General features: G+C 39.8%; 1 protein-coding gene across 2 annotated transcripts in view; it reads left to right on the top strand.

Annotated features, from left to right (window-relative positions):
• The window catches only part of LOC136885229 (uncharacterized), a 30294-nt gene extending 20934 nt beyond the window's left edge, over positions 1-9360 (top strand). For both annotated transcript variants that reach the window (XM_067157694.2, XM_067157693.2), the window contains exons 4-5: positions 3083-3272; positions 7725-9360. In XM_067157694.2, coding sequence (XP_067013795.2) covers positions 3083-3272; positions 7725-8002 — 468 coding nt within the window. In that variant the 3' untranslated portion in view covers positions 8003-9360. The remainder of the gene's footprint in view (positions 1-3082; positions 3273-7724) is intronic.
• Positions 9361-18424: the final 9064 nt, after the last annotated feature.

The following is an 18424-nucleotide window of genomic DNA, read 5'->3' as shown; positions in this document are numbered from 1 at the left end:
AACTCTTAAAGAGAAACGAGAAAATGAACCCATGCAAATATTGAATAGAAGATTTAGTGTAGATTGGAAGCCACATTAGTGTATTTTAACATGAGTAAATGAATAATATGTTTAAAAAGAAATTAACTTACAGTTAGCAAGAACCAATCTTTGACATGGTAAAATACCAGTACTTGACACCCTTTATCCATTACTGGTAGGTATAATTTATTTAATACAGGACCCAGCGCAAATGTCATAACTTACTACAAATTATGCAGATAAGTCGTTATCAATATAGCTCCTTACATAAATGGCCTTAACCGGTAGTTGACAGGTAGTATTAGTGCTCAAAGAAGCTTCACTGTAAACAACTATGAATAGAATGATGTCTGTCCTTAATGAACTTAATGTTCGTAGCTTATAACTGCAAAAATGACATATGAAAAATAAATGTAAGGCAGTTTACTTACCACTGCTCCTTATCAAAATCGGTAAGAGAACACACTGTGAGACTTAGAGCAAGCACGCTGCCATTAACCTCTAAAAATGCTCGACCACCCAGAGTGCTCCGATGGCATAAGGGACAGGAGCTCACTCCATCGGGCTCAGATGGAATTACAGTTAACCGCTGCACACTCCACCTCTTTCAAGGAACTTATGAAATGGTTTTGATTCAACACATGTCAACTACTGGTATTCCTGTCAAACACTGTTATCAAGATTTTTTCATTGTTTTCAGGGGTCAGTGACTTCCCGTTGTCGGACATAATTAATTTAGATACGCTGCAAATTATCGTCCTACATCGACGGACGTAACTGGGCAGTACTTGTACACTGGCACTGACTGATCGGAACTTTCTTCTGACAAAGACTGCCTGATCCCACTTATGTAGTTGCTTACGGATTGAATCTTATTCAGTCCTGGGTTTGTGTCCAACACCACACTGAATTTTCTTTTAACTTTTTCTCCAGTTTCACCAGGGACACCATTTAAAGAACTAATGGGGTTTTGAATTAACTGAAGGGATTTGTGTAGTGGTGCACCACGACTTTCAAGGCCCTTAATCGCCTTCAAAAGTGACGAATAATGCACATGGATGAAACTGCAGTTTCAGATTCAAATGTGCACTTTGCTTCATGGAGCATAACTATCATCAATACTTTCAACTACATCTTTCACTTGATTAAAGTTCTCCTAGTAGAACGATACTGCGGATAACCAAGTTCCCCATCTTGTGAGAACGGAAGAGAAACCTGAACAAATGAGTACACGAGCTGGTGCTTTTAGGAACAGTTTTTTCCCCACTTGAAATTACTTTGTTGACAGATGGAAATAGGGTACTATCTCTTCTGCAATACGATGCAATCCATGGGCCAAACATGTGACATTGATGAGGTTTGAAAAAAAATACTCTAAAGCCGCGTATACACTTGAGCATTCGCCCCGAATGAGCATGCATTGCCGATGCGGGAACGCACAAGCACAACTCGCATGCTAATCTGTTGAGCAAGTTTCCACTGTGTTCGGACCTCGTGCGGACAGAGAACACCGTCTGTGTTTAGGTGTAGTATAGTGTTTTGCCTGACCTGAGGATACAATAGTGAATCGAAAATTGATCGTCGCCAGTTATTGTTATATGTATTTATTGCATTCCTTGAAAACAAAAAGGGGAAAGTGGTGGTGGCAAAGGAAACTATGAAGAGAGATTATTTTAAGGTATTGTAATAGAACTCGTCCTTGGGGTTCCACAGAACGGGATACTTGTGGTAATACCCCAGGAGGATAAGAGAATTATCCTGGGACAATTCCATTTCAACTTGAAATTACTTTCACACTCTTCCTTCACTTCACTTGCACGAGCGAGATCGCATATGCATAGGCGGAAGCAGTCGGCTCATACTGTTCGGGCTACCACACTCGTCATCAACCGTCCAGACTGAGCACGAACAGAGCACTTTGAGGTACCGACAACATTCGGATCGGGCTGAGATATGCGAATCCATTCGGTTCGCCCTGTACTCATCTGAGCAAAACTGGGCAAACGCATGCTCATTCAGGGCGAATGCTCAAGTGTATACGCGGCTTAAGAAACTGACCAGCTTTAAACGTTTACGAAGCTTTATATGTGACTAAAAGGCGCACTCTGTAACAATCACTCTCCGATTCACTAGGCCACGCGAATCGGTTGTTTCATCTACTGATATTCAGACACAGTTCCCTCCTATGTCAGATCGTATCGAAAGACGACAGAAGCGTGCCGTGAAAGTAAATAGTTCTTCTTAAGGGTAGATTCATCTGGTATCCTTTGATTAGCAGAAACATTTCAAGAAACGAGCGTAGATGTGGATTATTCAATTTATGCGGTGGAATGTTACTACATAAAAAAGCTTTACAAATATCAGCGGAAAATGTACTAACTTCACACTGTGTTTTCACGTCGGTTAAAAGTAGCTGTTGCGTATTCTTACTTTGCTCTTTTGATCTCGGATGTGAAGTTCTTTTCGAATCCTGTTCAAATTGAAATTTTTTAAATCACATTTTACACTCTTGTTGCGCACTTGACAGCATAGAACATCACCGTCAGTTGTATAATCACTATTGCCTGATATTCACTTGTTTAAGCTACTGTAAAGAGAAAGGATGGTCAGAAGGGAGGAAATAGCTGTTATCCGTCTACCTGCTTGTATTGCGACACTGAAAGCCCTTTCCTTGATCAGGGGAACGCTTCTCGTGTTGTCAAGGGTTGTAGGCGTACAACATATACGGTAGTGTTCATTAGATTTTTCATTTCCTTCAGAAATCTTAGATAGTCAATCACACGTAAGGGAAAAATATACCTGTATGTGCATCAACGTTCAAAATATGCACTAACATTCAAAATATGCAATTTCATATGCGCATATGCATTTTAAAAATATCTGGGTCCTACTAATTATATTACAGTCTAAATGATGAAAATCAGAATGTAAAAATCTAATGAATTGGGTCAATTAATTATAATAATAGTAATAAATGCTGAATGAAATCTGTAACCCTGTTGTATGGTTACAATGTGTTTACAGAGCTCTTTTTTTTTTTTTTTTTTTTTTTTTTTTTCAGGTCCTCATGAAGATGAATCACTGGCACATGGAGGTATTCTTCAGTTACACCTTGCTGTATGTCAGAATAGGTTTCTACCCTTTGGATGACAATAACGAGTCCCCGTCCAAGGAGAGGAAACACGTCTACATCGAGCTACATTACGAACAGCACCAGACAAGACCTAACAAGGTCACCCTTGACTGTACAGGTAGTATTTAAGTTACTGCAAGTAGTCACTCCTTGCATCTTTCACTTCAGGATTAGGAAGTACGGTGTATTACAAGATACAGTAGAAGTCCGTTATAACGAGAATTGACAACAGCAGAAAAATTACTTGCTATAGCGGATTGTCGTTATATCCGATTTTTATAAAAGTCGGCCATCAGTATGTTCAAAACTTGTGTTTCCGCGGATGGTATCCACACTATGGCTTACTTATTCATTATTTTTCGAAATCCGATACTACGTGCAAGTGTATGTTTAATTTCATTCTGAAAAAAATTACAGTACCGTATTTCTCTGAATCCAAGACGAACGCCACTTTTTTCTTTGAAAAATTTAAATCAGGCTCAAAAATTGCTTTGTAAAATCATATGAATGCCTTTGTTGTAGAGTATGCATTTTTAGACTACTTTTAGACGCCGAACAGTGGCTTTCGTTATGCCGCTTTTTTTTTTTGTGGCTGCACAATTATTCTTTATTTCCGCGAGTTTAATGACCATTAACTTAAAATTGGCATCATAATACCAAAGAGAACCCGTTGAAAATTTGCCGGCAATACCTATTCCATGCCTCTCTACAATACTCTTGCTGTCTATAAAACTGTTATGGTTCTTTTACTCTGCGTCAGATATAACCGGCTACCGCTACATGCATGTCTCGCTTGCCAGGTTCGGCCAACTTCCGCGGCTGGCGATGTATAGGCCTAATCGCGGACGTTGAAGGTCAACGAATGAGTTTACCGCGCCATGGTATGTCCATTCCGCCCTTGCGTTTTTCGTGCACATACTACACAATTTCATTTTCGACTTCTATAAAGCGTCCTTGTTGCGGACCACTGAATGCATATTTTAAGTTCACATTTTTTAGCTATCTTTGTCTTCACGCTGACGCCAAATATTGACTTTAGTCAGGCCTGTGCCATATTTTCTTGCGGCTGCACAATAATTCTATATTTCTGAGTGTTTAATAGGCTTCATAATATCGACGAGAACCCGTTGCAAATTTGCCGGCAATACCTGTTCCACGTATCTTGACTACTATCCATCATGAAAATATTCCTGCTGTCTATAAAACTTAATTTTACTAAGAGTCAGATATAGTAGACACGTTATAACTCTGCCACTGAGTTGCCATTGCCTTTCTAAGAATTCGAAGGCTCGCATGTTTTGATGCCATTCTGTAGATTGGAGAAACGTTTTTGTAGAGGCTAATAGAATGTCATCCTCTCTTCACTATTTCCTGCGATCCAGTGATGTTACACATAGGCACTGTACAACCGGTTGTTACGGCTAGCGATGTCTAATAAAGAGGTGGTCGTTTATTGTCAGAGAATTTTGTGTGTGTGCGCGCGTCCGGGGGTGAAAAGAAGCAGCGTGGTTGCCACGGTAGTTGCCAGTGGTATTCATTACTGTTAGGCCGCGAATGCACGACAACCCTTGACTTTTCGCATGAAATTCTGAGGGGAGAAAAAAACGACGTCTTGGATTCGGAGAAATACGGTATTACTCCAGAGTTATCTTCTTCAAATGGTGTCATCTAATCTAACCGTATATGTGCCATGATAACATATTTGAAATGCATGTATAGAAATGAGTTATCTACTAAAATTTACATGTGAATAGCCTTTCCGAAATGTAACTAGACGCGAAAAAATATTAACTATCCTCTGAAATCAGTGATATACTCTGCCATATCTTGAGGTGTATCATATTCTTACTTAATTTCAGTATATAACATTAAAATTAGGAGATCGTTTACTTCAGCCGTTATTTTTAACGAGTTAACAACTGCTATCAGCCACGTAATTTACACATTTATTTTGAATTTTCTTTAGAGAACAGCAGTCATTGGGTGTTAGTAATTGAATCCAACATCACCAATATAAATGGACCATTAATTTTCCTGCTAACTCATTCCTGGTTGCCAGCGTTTCGCTCCCTTGTGCTAAGTTCGGGTCATCAGTTGGTACATAGCACACCCACCAAGGCGCATGGCTAGTGCATACCGTGGAGGTCCCTGCGTAGGCAACTTGGAACCACCGGCAGTGCCAGTGCAATATGAGAGACTTTGTCTCATTACCAAAAAAATCGATGCCTGCTTGACCATCGGATGATTTATATTTATATTGGTATTATAAATTTACTCATTCAGGACAAATATTTCGGGTTTCCTATGGGAATCAACATCTGTATCATCCAACATCACCTTCGAATGTCGACGAGAGCATTCGCAAATGCACAGTGAGAAAACTATACCGTACCAAAGATTATCTATTGCATTTTGTGGCAAACATTTCAGTTTCCTTATTCAACAGCGTCATCTATCCTAATTTAACCGTACTATACATAAGATGAAAACATACTTCAAGCGCCAGTAGAGAAATGATAACCTTCTCGCTATAAATTTACATGATAATAACCTTTCCGTAATATAACCAGATGCGAGAAAATATAAACTAACCTCTGAAATCAATTATGCACTCTGTCGTATGTGGAGGTGTATCCCATTTTTACTTAATTGCAGTATTTAGCATTAAAATTAAGCAATCATTTAGTCAGCCTTTATTTTTAACGAGTTAAGGACGGTTATCGGACACGCTGTTAACGCATTTATTACGAAAATATGTTCTCTTTCATTTCAAATTTTATTTACAGAACAGCAGTTGACTGGTATTAATAATTGACTCCGGCATCGCCTTTGGATGTCGACGAGAGAACCCGCTAGTGGACATAGCGAGGAAACAATACCGAAGATAATGGATTGCATGCAACATAATCGCTGGGGTGCATAAATATTGGTAACGGAAAAAATAGTGCGCGCTTAATCGCTCGTAATAACGGATGCGTCAGTGATAGGGCTCTCCCTGTAACTGAAGTATAATACACGGCTTAATTTAGGAATTTTGAAGGGACAATAAAACATTGTTGGTATAATAGGGTTCTCGTTGCATGCTGTATTCGCTATGGCGGACTTCAACTATATTACAATCATTCCATATTGACGGTTTTCACTTTACAAAGGAAAAATTAAATGTATTGAATTAGTTGGATACATTCAATTTTTCCTTTGTAAAGTATGGTGTATACACAAATAATCCCCACTATCAAATAACCCCCACACCCGAATTTTAGGTACAGAAATTATGAAAAAAATATAAATTGTTTGCATGATTGTGTAGCTTTGTTACGCATACAGGGTAGACCACGTAAGTTGAGACTGCATAATATCTCAAAAACTAACTGTGGTATAAAAAATGTCTGGAATAAAAGTTGTTTGATATGAAGGGGGAAAGAACACACTGTTAGTCGCGTTTTATTTGAAGAATGTTTGGTTGGTCATTTTGACTTTTTAAAATGGGAACCAACATTTCTTCTTCATCTTCTTCCTCTTCTATGCATTCCTCATACAAAACAGATTTTACGGTATATACCATTGTGTAGACCATGCAACATTGACGACAGGTCGGTACACAGAGTAATACAAGTTATCGCATCCGCATTGGATCTTAGCGTAATAAACCGGAGTACCCAGAAAACAAATTGTCCCGTCCCACCTCCGCTTAGTCCACCACAAATCTCACATGGAGTGATGGGCTGCCCTTCATTAGGTTATAAGTCAGTGTACTTCTGGGGGAAGGCGGGTAGGTTCCTAGACATCGCAATGATCACATCTCTCCTCTGACACTCATTCCAAGTAAAATTTAAATAATTTCTACTTCCTTATAATATCACAAACCTTGAGTTATGCAATGTAAACTTTTCCTGTATCACCATCAAGCACTGACTGAAGAATTTCCTCATGGCCATAAAATACTGTGGGGGTAGGTACAAGAAATCCAGAATGTGGCCCTTGGTGCATGCTTCATTCTTGAAGTTGCAAATTGATTGATTGGCGACTCTTGTTTCCTTTCTTGTGGTAAAAGCTAACTCACCGCTGGCGAGAGGGCGAGTGCTGGTGACGTTGACTACTGGGCGAGTTGGCCATGTCGTTAGAGGCACACGGCTGTGAGCTGGTATTCAGGAGATAGCGGGTTCAAACCCCACTGTCGGCAGCCCTGAAGATTGTTTTCCGTGGTTTCCCATTTTCACACCAGGCAAATGCTGGGGCTGTACCTTAATTAAGGCCGCAGCCACTTCCTTTCCATTCCTAACCCTTTCCTATCCCATTGTCGCCGTAAAACTTGTCTATGTCGGTGCGACGTAAAGCAAATTCTGAATTTTTAAAAAAAAAGTGATGTTGAGTTGATTGCATATAGAGAAAGAGTTGATACTAAGGATAGGTGGAAGTTCCTCTAAAAGAGAGAGAATACTATTGGATAATAAAATATTAATTTATTTTAAAAATTTAATTCACTTGTTTGTGTCCTTTCGTACAAACCCTACTCTACTCATGATGTTCACATGAATATTATTTTTAATGGTTTTTTTTGTTTGTACAGGATACCCAAACGAAGATATGGAAGACTTGAACTTGCAGTTTTCTGTATTTAAGAAGTATACTCTTGATGCTGCTCTGGAATTTGCTCTCGTTAAAATGGAGGAACAGGAAGAACTGGAAGACCTGGAAGAAAACAAGGATGGCAGTGTTTCGCCAAAGAAGGAACTTGTCAGCGCGAGCGAACATGAAAGTTTCCCAGAGAGCGCGGTTGCAGCACCGTCTGGAACACAGCAACAACGGCCTAAATCTCCATCTGCATCATCTTACAGCAGTTCATAATTGAAACTGGAGATCAGAAACTCATTATTTTGAACTTCCTTGTAAAGTGATTTTTTTTGTCGTCTTTATTTCCCACATCCTGATAAGTTTTACGAGGGCCTATAGGAAAACAACAATTTTTAATTAAACATAATGTGTACAATGAAGTTTTTCACCACTCTGTCATTTCTGTGATTAGAGATTGAGGTCTGTTTACACATTCCACTAAATGGTATATAGAGCATGGATTATTGCATGTCTTGCAGACGCAATCCTCTTTGGGTTCATGGAATGCTTCATTCTGGCTGATCCTTCCATGAAATCCGTGGACAGCGAATCGTATATAAATGTCGAAGTTTGAAATTCGGTCCCTTCCAAATTTCTGACTTCATTGCATTAGTCTCAATTATTTCTTGGGGTATCTTGTCGGCTTTTTTCCGTAAATCTGGAAATGATGGCCAGAATTAGCGATGAATAAACATACAGAAAAGAGATTAAAAAGGATAAAAATAATTTATGAGACTCACCTCTATCGTGAAATGTACACTTTATCCAGTGTCTGATCTAGAACACACACTTCTTTATCCCCCCTCCCCTTCTCTCCCTATCCACTCCCTTGTTTACATGGTCTGCCTGCTTCCTCCAGCAAGTCAGTGCGTGTTTTGAATTAAACCATTTAAATAACATGCAATACCGTACTTCACGAATCCGGGAATGAGAGCTTCTTTGAATTAGGCGGGATTTTGAATTAACTGATTCCAAATTATCAAGGTTCTTCTGTACGCACCCTGCTTTGGAAGGCAGGTGTTAGGCATGCGGGTAACATGGTTAGTCTAAAGGAATTTGTGTTTATAGCCTCGTGTGACGGTGCAGCCATTATTCTGAGACAGTAGTGGTGGTATCTTTGCAAACATTTTGGTGTTTTTCTGTCGAAGTTTTACAAGAGCCTTAGCAATGGGGTGTCACATTTTGACAAAGCAGGACTCTAGGTTTGGTGCAGAATCTCTCCCACCCCTTTCCATGCTAACACATCCAGCTAAACGTTCATAACATTTGTTGCCGATAAATGTTGACTGTTAAAAACTGAATCACCTTTGCTTAAAATTACTCCAGCCATGTGTGTAGCACAAACCAGACATTTCAGGAGAATGAACGTGTGCTCACTCCACATGCAGTGGATCACAGTGCAGGGCAAACAGGTTTCATTTGATAACGCCTTACATGTACAAAGTTCCTGTTTCAAAATATATTAAGTTTAGAAAAGTATTGTGCAGTTATTTCCTGTTGGTTATGAATATAGGATATTTTTGTATGTGCCATTTCTTGTTCTTTATCTTTTGTATAATAAATTACTTCCTCTTTGTATAATATATTTTATAAACAAATACTGTACATTTTCCTTTCCCTTGTCTTATACTGCTTGATCAATTTCTTCTTTGCCTCCATTGAGCTTGTTTCTGCTTCCTGGATTGATGTGATGGTGGTAAATACAGAGTGCGTAGCTGCGCTAAAGCAGCTGCTTCAACCCAACTTACGTTGTGTGCGGCCGCCCTGCTTTAAGTGTGTATAATAACGTATATGAAATCTTACGTTATAAAGGATACTAGAAGTATCATACTTCATAATGAGGAATTTCATAAACATCATTAGGATGTTCTGCACACCAATGGCGAGAGTTATGACTGTTCACATGACCATTAATCCTCGAGCGCTCGCGTTCTTTTTCATCACTCGAGAACTCGCGTGGCGCACTGAGTGCTCCATTAAGTATGTTAATCTTTTCATCGAAGTTAAGTAAATTCAGAGCCTATATTCTATGTTTTATCGTCCATCAATTAATTCTTGAAATATTTGTCATAATGTTAGTCTTTATTTTACCTCCCTAATTACATTACAATATAATATTTTTATTCCAACCTGGTAGCTATGTACAATTCGTGAAGTTTACAATATTATCAATCATATTTACGTCAACAATTTTGTGAAAAGCAGAAAGTTCACTTGTTACACCCCGAGCTTCACCCTTTGGTCCTGGTAATATTTTGACAATATTTTTTTCTTTAGTCTTAGAGGATCTACTGGAACATTGTTTCTTCCAAACACAAACTTTATTTCTTCCTATGAGACAATCACTTTTGGTTAACACAACTTCAGCAGAACTTTCATCGCTTGTTCCCGAGCCATAATTCTGTTCACTTTCTGAGTTATGCTCACTGAAAATTATTTGCTCATTTTCAATTTCAGAATTGTCTTCCCTCACTTTCACAGTCATCTGCTTTGTCGAAATCAGGATCATTATTCAGTAACCAGTTCAGCTGTGGACTTGACAGATATCGTGCAGCCCTAAATAAACGGAACGATTATTGGAAACTCGCGTAGAAATCAACAAACAGTCCACAGAAAGCTAATGCAAGACAATTCTAGTGAATAAAGAAGTAATTTCTAAATAAAAATACACTTACATGATGACGCGCGTGGTGCACTGAGTGCGCCAGTTGTGACACGGTGAACTTAAAACGCAGTTTAATTCGCTTCTGTTGGAGAAATATTTATTTGACTTCTCACACAGATAGCTAAGACTGTACTATAGGAATACCTAACACCACAGGTCAGCAGATTATTGGTGCGACAGTGGACATCAGTTTATTTAAACGTGGCGCACTCAGTGCGCCAGCGCGAGTGCTCGAGGGTTAAGAAGAAACGAGGCCTCATCTGAAAAGAACACAAGCTGCGGGTCGAATAAACGATCATTCAATGACTCAAGATACCACTCACTCTTGTGGCTGGATCAGCAGGTTTTAAACAATGGATCCATGTAAACCTGTACGGTTTGATATGTAACAGCTTTGTAGCTCTGTGTGCAGAAGAAACCGAAACCCCTACGTGTTGTGCTAATTTTGTGAGTGATTTATTGGGTGACCCTTCAAGATTAACACCAATGTCATTTAGCTGTTCGTGTGTGAGCACTGAGCCAGTACTTTCAAATGTATTTACAATTACGTGAATCTGTGCTCGTGAAGATGGCACTTCACCAGGAAATTGCTGAACAAATGCATCGCGTCCCCATCGAACCGACTCGTACTTAAAATAACTTTTACATATGAAAATACAGTGTTGCAATGACAAGTGTGTCACCATGTTAAGAGCTGAGATTCCGACCAGCTATTGATGCTAGGTTGAACACATGCACGCTCCTTACTTACTTATTTACTTACTTACTGGTCGGCGCTACAGTCCTTGTAGGTCCTTGGCCTCCTTTATCACCTGCCTCCATTCATCTCGGTCCTCAGCTTTTCTTCTCCAACGTTTAACTCCTAACTTTCTAAGGTCATCTAGCATCATCAATCCATCTTTTCCTGGGTCTTCCTCTCCTCCTTCTTCCATCAAGTTTTCCTATAAACACCTTTTTAAGGGTGCAGGTTTCTGCCATTCTCTGAACATGACCGGCCCATCTAATTCTTCCCTGCTTAATTTTGGTAACAATATCTGGCTGGCCAAACACTCCTTGCAGCTCTACATTTGTCCTCATTCTCCACCCATCCTGATCTCTTACTGCACCGAATATCTTTCTCAATATCTTCCTTTCCCACCGTAACAACCACTGTTCTTCTCTGGAGGTCATCACCCAGCATTCTGATCCATGCATAACTATTGGTCTTAGTACTGTTGTGTATATTTTAATTTTTGTATTCCTGCTGACATTCCTGGATTTAAACATATTTTGCAAGGCGTAAAAGCATCGGTTTCCACTTATTATCCTCTCCTGTATTTCCACGGAGGTTTTATTGTCCTCTGTTATTATAGAGCGTAGATATTTGAAAGATGTGACTCTTTGATATTCCTTCCCATTTAACCTTACTGTGGTCCTTCCTCTTACTCCCTCTATATCTCCCATCTTCATATATTTTGTTTTGTTTATATTCACTTCTAGACCTAAGTCCCGATGCACGCTCCTTACAAGGTCAAGAATTATGCGCATGCCTCCCATACACCCGCTTCGGTCTGGTCTTATAAGAGAAGAGGAAGTACAACTGGGCAACCATCCTCTACTAACACTAATCAGAAGGAAAATTGGAAGAGGTCAGACACTTCCAAAAATGAAGGGGGGCAAAAGAAAGGCAACGACAATGGAAGGCATGACAATGAAAGACTCCCTAGGCCTCTAAAAACCTAATTCTATCAGTGTCGAAAGAGAACAAGTGTTGACCAGGAGAAGTCTGATAGAGAAGAAGAATGACATGAGCTTGACACATGTGCAAACTGTGCCACACTCGGCTACGGGAACAGTGATCACCAACTCGTGCTCCAAATTTCGCTCTTAAAACAGGCAGGAATTACTGCCCTGTATGTGAAGATGTGCGTATATCTCTCCTTTCTGTTCTAATGTCTGCCTTCATTGGCCTGCCATTGTGTTCGTTGTTACTAGCATTCTTATTTTTAACCCCTGTGGGTGGGGTCGCAGACGAAGAATTCACCCACGGTATCCCCTGCCTGTCGTAAGGTGCGACCAAGGGATGATGACATTAGAACCATGAGACTACGTGTAATTAGTACCATTATGCGAGGAAAACTTAGGGTCTGGTCGTTGCTTGTGATAAATGTCATCGTGTATTCCACTGGTCGCTTCCATTTATTCAGAATCGGTTTTGTGTTAACTATCCGTAGTCCCACTTTATGAGAAAAACCATGGGTCTACGTTGCCTGTGATTAGTCCCACTATGTGAGAAACGTTATAGGTCTGTGTTGCTTGTGAGTAGTACCCTTATGTGCAAAACACCATAAGTCTATGTTACCTGTGATTAGTACCACTAGGAGGAACACCATGGTTGTGCTTTACGATTAGGACCGGTGACCTGGATTTTGGTCCTTTGAGATATAAAGAATCATCCCAGTAATTAAGGCATTGTGAATTGGATCCACTGATTGTTTTTGTTTCACAATCATTTTTTCATCATTCGTTTTGAGATTCTAATCAGAAGATACATTTCGAAGTTTTAATTTTCAATTTTTTCACCTCGTACTATTAGAGACTGTGTTAGGCTTCCTTAAACAACAAATGCCGGGCTGAGTGGCTCAGACGATTAAGGCGCTGGTCATCTAACCCCAACTTGGCAGGTTCGATCCTGGCTCAGTCCGGTGGTATTTGAAGGTGCTCAAATACGACAGCCCTGTGTCGGTAGATTTACTGGCACGTAAAAGAACTCCTGCGTGACTAAATTCCGGCACCTCGGCTTCTCCGAAGACCGAAAAAGTAGTTAGTGGGACGTAAAGCAATTAGCATTAATTAATTAATTAAACAACAAATATCTTCATCATTCTTATTTTAAGGATGTGTGATAATGCATCCCATTACCAATACTTCTATTAACCTGGATCCGCCCAGCGTGCCATATATGGCCCAGCAAACTACACCGTCTTCTTGGACTCTTATTATTGAAACCGCACTCACTGTATTATTTACTGTGGTATTGTCATGTTCAGGGAAGTTCCGCCTAACATTTTACATGTGTTTTGTTTTTTTTTTGTTTTTTTTTTTAGTATATCTTATTCATTGGTACGGCATAGCTACATAAAAGTCTTGTTTTCACGAGTGTAAGTAATGGCTGCACGTTTGAAGTAAGTAATTCCTGTTTTACTTTTATAGTTATATATGGACCCTGTCATGCTATATTGTTTTCTAAGGTGCTTATATATATGGAGATTAGCTAAGATATGTCTTGATGACGATTGGTGTCCTTTCATTTGAAGTAGATTTTTGGTGGTACTTATCTGGCACACTGGGCAGAAGTGCTGTCTTTCTGCCCAGCACAACTCAGCCTATAGTTGTTATAGTTCTGTTGCTCCGTTCCATCCATTTCATTCATTTTTATTAACGTAGCAACGTATAATAGTGTAGGCTATAAGTTATATGTTTTAATTTAACCATGTTTAATCACACAGAATAAAATTTTGATATAAAACTGACACTGCATTGTGGTTTTCTTGTTGAAATGTATCTTTTAAGCATTATTCATCCTGTCTTTTCAAAGACAAAATGTGGAAGTTGAAACCTCTGATTGACCTTCTATGTGCTTGCTTCATGGAAAACTTTCAAGCTGAAGAGCTCTTGTCATATGATGAGTGTATTGCGCCATACTTCAGGAGGCATCCCTGCAAACATTTTATAACAGGAAAACCTATTCGTTTTGGTTTCAAGGTATGGTGTCTAAACACTCGTCATGGATATCTTGTAGATTTTGAATTATACCAAGGAAACAATCCTAACGCGAATGCCCAGTAAGAAGCAGAATTTGGGAAGTGCACAGCCCCGCTTGTAACAATGCTGGATAATCTTCAACCGGATCTGAAAAATTTGCACTTCAAATTATACTTCGACAATCTCTTCACTGGAATGAGATTGCTAACACATCTTGATGCAAGGGGATACGCTGCTACAGGCACACTTCGAGAAAATAGCATTTCTAAGGATTATCTTCCGCTATCATGAAGAAAGAAAAACGGGGTTCATATAATTACTGAAAGGGCTTGAAGGAAGGTGTCCAGGTTTGCCATTGGGTGGATAATTCAGTAGTTACCGTAGCCTCTACATGTTGTGGAGTGCGCTCTGAAAAACAGGCATCGCGTTGCATGAAAGAAAAAGGACAGGCTATACATTGAAAATCCGAGTGCCTCAGCCGTATATGATTTCTCAGTACAATTTTTAATAACAGGTTGGTTACTTTTAATTAGAGAATGTTTTTGGTAGCAAAGATTGTGTACATTGTATTACTTTCCGAACAGTCACAACTTCCGTGTGCAACTAGTTGTGGCTGCCAAATTTTCTTCTGTTATCATTACAATTACCAAGTGTGACTCTGTTTAAAAATATTTACATTTCTTCCCGTACATCATGATGCAAGTATCAATCTGGCGGTCTGTATGTTTCCTACTGCCTATCTAGAGCTACATTCGTAAGCCCCCTTGGCAACTGAAAGTGCAAGTTCAGCAGCTTACTGGATTCCTGACATGCAATAATCATCAGACAAAGCCACAGGTGTTCCTGGAAGATGCAGTATTTGTATCTAGTGGCAGAATAGGAAGACAAGTGTTACGCGCGTGATTTATTGAAAGTACATTTGCACGAAGCATATAACAACGTATTGAAGAGCCTGCACTTCTGACCGTAGTAATGTAACGGGTAGTACAACAGAGTCATATGCTCCCACTACATATGAACATTGCAAAGACGTTGGGAACTGGACCCAATCTAGTGATTGTATACCACCACCTCTTCTACCCTGATGGTGAAAGTTTTTTCCACCACCACAACTCAAACACAGTGTTGGACCATAGAAGAGCTAAGAAGATACATAACAACTAATAGACCCGCGCTGCATTTCTTATAAATAGGTCATATAACTCGTCTTGTCGTGCCTGTCGCCTGCCCTTTTCGATAGTTTTATGAACGTTTAATACCGGTTTGGACATGTAAAATGAATGGGAAAGGAACAGGTAGCAAGAAGGGAATTGGAAAGAGAAGTTAAGGGAAAGAAACCAGTTGGAAGACCGAGAAGAAGGTGGATGGATCAGATTTGGAAGGACCTTAGAGAAGCTGGATTTGATGTGGCGGAAGTAATGGAGCAGGAAAAGTGGAAGGACAGAAACGAGTGGAGGAGGCTTGTTAACCACACCCGGGTGACTGGAGTGGGACATTGATGATGATTAATACCGGTAATACAATATTCTCTGTGCTTTGACCATTTGGCCACACCTGGATCTTAAAATTTTCAAACGATCTTACCCGGGATAGTGTACAATTGGCCATGGCTGAATACTGGTTCGGGTAAGTAGACTACCTACTTTTCCAGAGATTTCCCCTGCGCTTTATTAATGGTCATACAGAAGACTGGTCAATTTGATACCTTCCCGTCTGTTTTCTCTTAGTAGCATGTAAGTTATTAGGAACGTTCTGTCGTCTGTTGAGTATACACAGAAGCTGGGGAAGTAAGAGAATCAAAGAGTACCTTGCAGAGAATACTTTCTTCCATCGTCAGACGAAGTGTAAACTCTCTGGCTTCACAAGTACTAATCAAACATGGGAGCATACAATGGCAGATTTATTTTTTTTTTTAATGCTATTTCGGGACGTCGACCTATGAAGATCTTTTGCCCCATGCAATGGCATTCCTAAGGATGAAAAACACATATATCAGACTATTAATGAAATTTGCCTTCAACTGCAATTATTGGAGCGATTATTTTAGGATTACTCAAAGTTGGCTTTTTTTTCCCTCCATCTCTGTTCCTTGCCTTCTACTAACTGTATCTCTTTTTTTTTTTTTTTTTTGCTTGTATTTATCAGTCTATTTCCTCATCCTTCACTTCTCACATTACGAAATGGATTGAGTGACGAGTAGCTAGACATGTGCTCCCTCCAATTTAGACATACTACTGTAAACAGCTATAAGAAACTCTAGATGGACGTGTGGATTAACCAATTCATACCATATTTAAAAGGCCACCTAGTTGCATCAGAAAAAGCACCTTACTGCATATGTAACCACCACTGAATGAGTGCAACGTGTAATCTAACATGCCGGAGTTTGCTCCAATTCTTTCGACAGGTAGGTGTGCATCAGTATCATATGACCACTGCTTCTGTTTACCAATTTTGTGTCTAATTGCACTTGGCAACTTTAAGACGATGTGCAAAACCCAATGTAAATCGTTGATGTAGGTTATTTTGAAAAGATACATAGCGCAGCCCACTGTGTTGTTTCTTCAAAAGAAGTAATGAAATGAAATGGCGTATGGCTTTTAATGCCGGGAGTGTCCGAGGACAAGTTCGGCTCGCCAGATGCAGGTCTTTTTGATTTGCCACCCGTAGGCGACCTGCGTGTCTTGATGAGGATGACATGATGATGAAGACGACACATACACCCAGCCCCTGTGTCAGCGAAATTAACCAATTATGGTTAAAATTCCCGACCCCGTCGGGAATCGAACCTGGGACTCCTGTGGCCAAAGGCCAGCACGCTAACCATTTAGCCATGGAGCCGGACTTCAAAAGTAGAAGTAAAATACATCAGCAGAAATACTTCCGGGATGATCTGGCACTTAAAAACACATAATATCGCTGGAGAGGAATCGTCACAGAGAATACCCCTGGCCCAGTCTGCTTCACAAGAAGCTATCCCTTCGATAACAATTGCGAGGTATCCACACAGGTGCATCCTATCTACAGTTATTCACAAATTATGCAGCATTATTTAGCTAAGACGTCCACTTCAAATAACTTGTGAACCATTTAAGATATTGACATCGTGTATTCTCTTTCAGTAATGGTTTTTAGGGACTCACAGTTGAAAACACAGTACTTTTCTAGGCTTTTGAAAAAAAATTATCAGCACACACGTTTGCATATGAGAATGTGATTTCAAACAATAACTACTGATATACTATAAAACTTACACCCGTTACTGGAACGTCACAGATCGCAGTACAGGAGAATCAGTCTCAAGATCTGTGACGTCAGTCGCGAGCCGACAGTGTTGCCAATCAATCAATCACTACTGATCTGCATTTAGGGCAGTCGCACAGGTGGCAGATTCCCTATCTGTTGTTCTCCTAGCCTTTTCTAAATGAGCGCAAAGAAATTCGAAAATTATTGAACATTTCCCTTGGTAAGTTATTCCAATCCCTAACTCCCCTTCCTATAAAAAAAATATTTTCCCCAATTTGTCCTCTTGAATTCCAACTTTATCTTCATATTGTGATCTTTCCTACTTTTAAAGACACCACTCAAACTTATTCGTCTACTGATGGCCTCTCACGCCATCTCTCCTCTGACAGCTCAGAACATACCATTTAATCGAGCAGCTTGTCTCCTTTCTCCCAAATCTTCCCAGCCCAAAATTTGCAACATTTTTGTAACGCTACTCTTTTGTCGGAAATCACCCAGAACAAATCGAGCTGCTTTTCTTCGGATTTTTGCCAGTTCTTGAATCAAGTAATCCTGGTGAGGGTCCCATACACTGGAACCATACTCTAGCTGGGGTCTTACCAGAGACTTATATGCCCTCTCCTTTACATCCTTACTACAACCCCTAAATACCCTCATAACCATGTGCAGAGATCTGTACCCTTTATTAACAATCATATTTATGTGATTACCCCAATGAAGGTCTTTTCTTATATTAACACCTAGGTACTTACAGTGATCCCTAAAAGGAACTTTCACCCCATCAACGCAGTAATTAAAACTGAGAGGACTTTTCCTATTTGTGAAACTCACAACCTGACTTTTAACTCCGTTTATCATCATACCATTGTCCACCGTCCATCTCACAACACTATCGAGGTCACCCTGTAGCCACTCACAATCTTGTAACTTATTTATTACTCTGTACAGAATAACATCTGCAAACAGCCTTATCTCCGATTCCACTTCTTTACACATATCAT

Source organism: Anabrus simplex, chromosome 14, assembly GCF_040414725.1.
Source record: "Anabrus simplex isolate iqAnaSimp1 chromosome 14, ASM4041472v1, whole genome shotgun sequence".
NCBI classification, from domain to species: Eukaryota; Metazoa; Arthropoda; class Insecta; order Orthoptera; family Tettigoniidae; genus Anabrus; species Anabrus simplex.
Note: the sequence above shows the minus strand (reverse complement) of the source record. Positions and strands in the feature narration are given on the sequence as shown.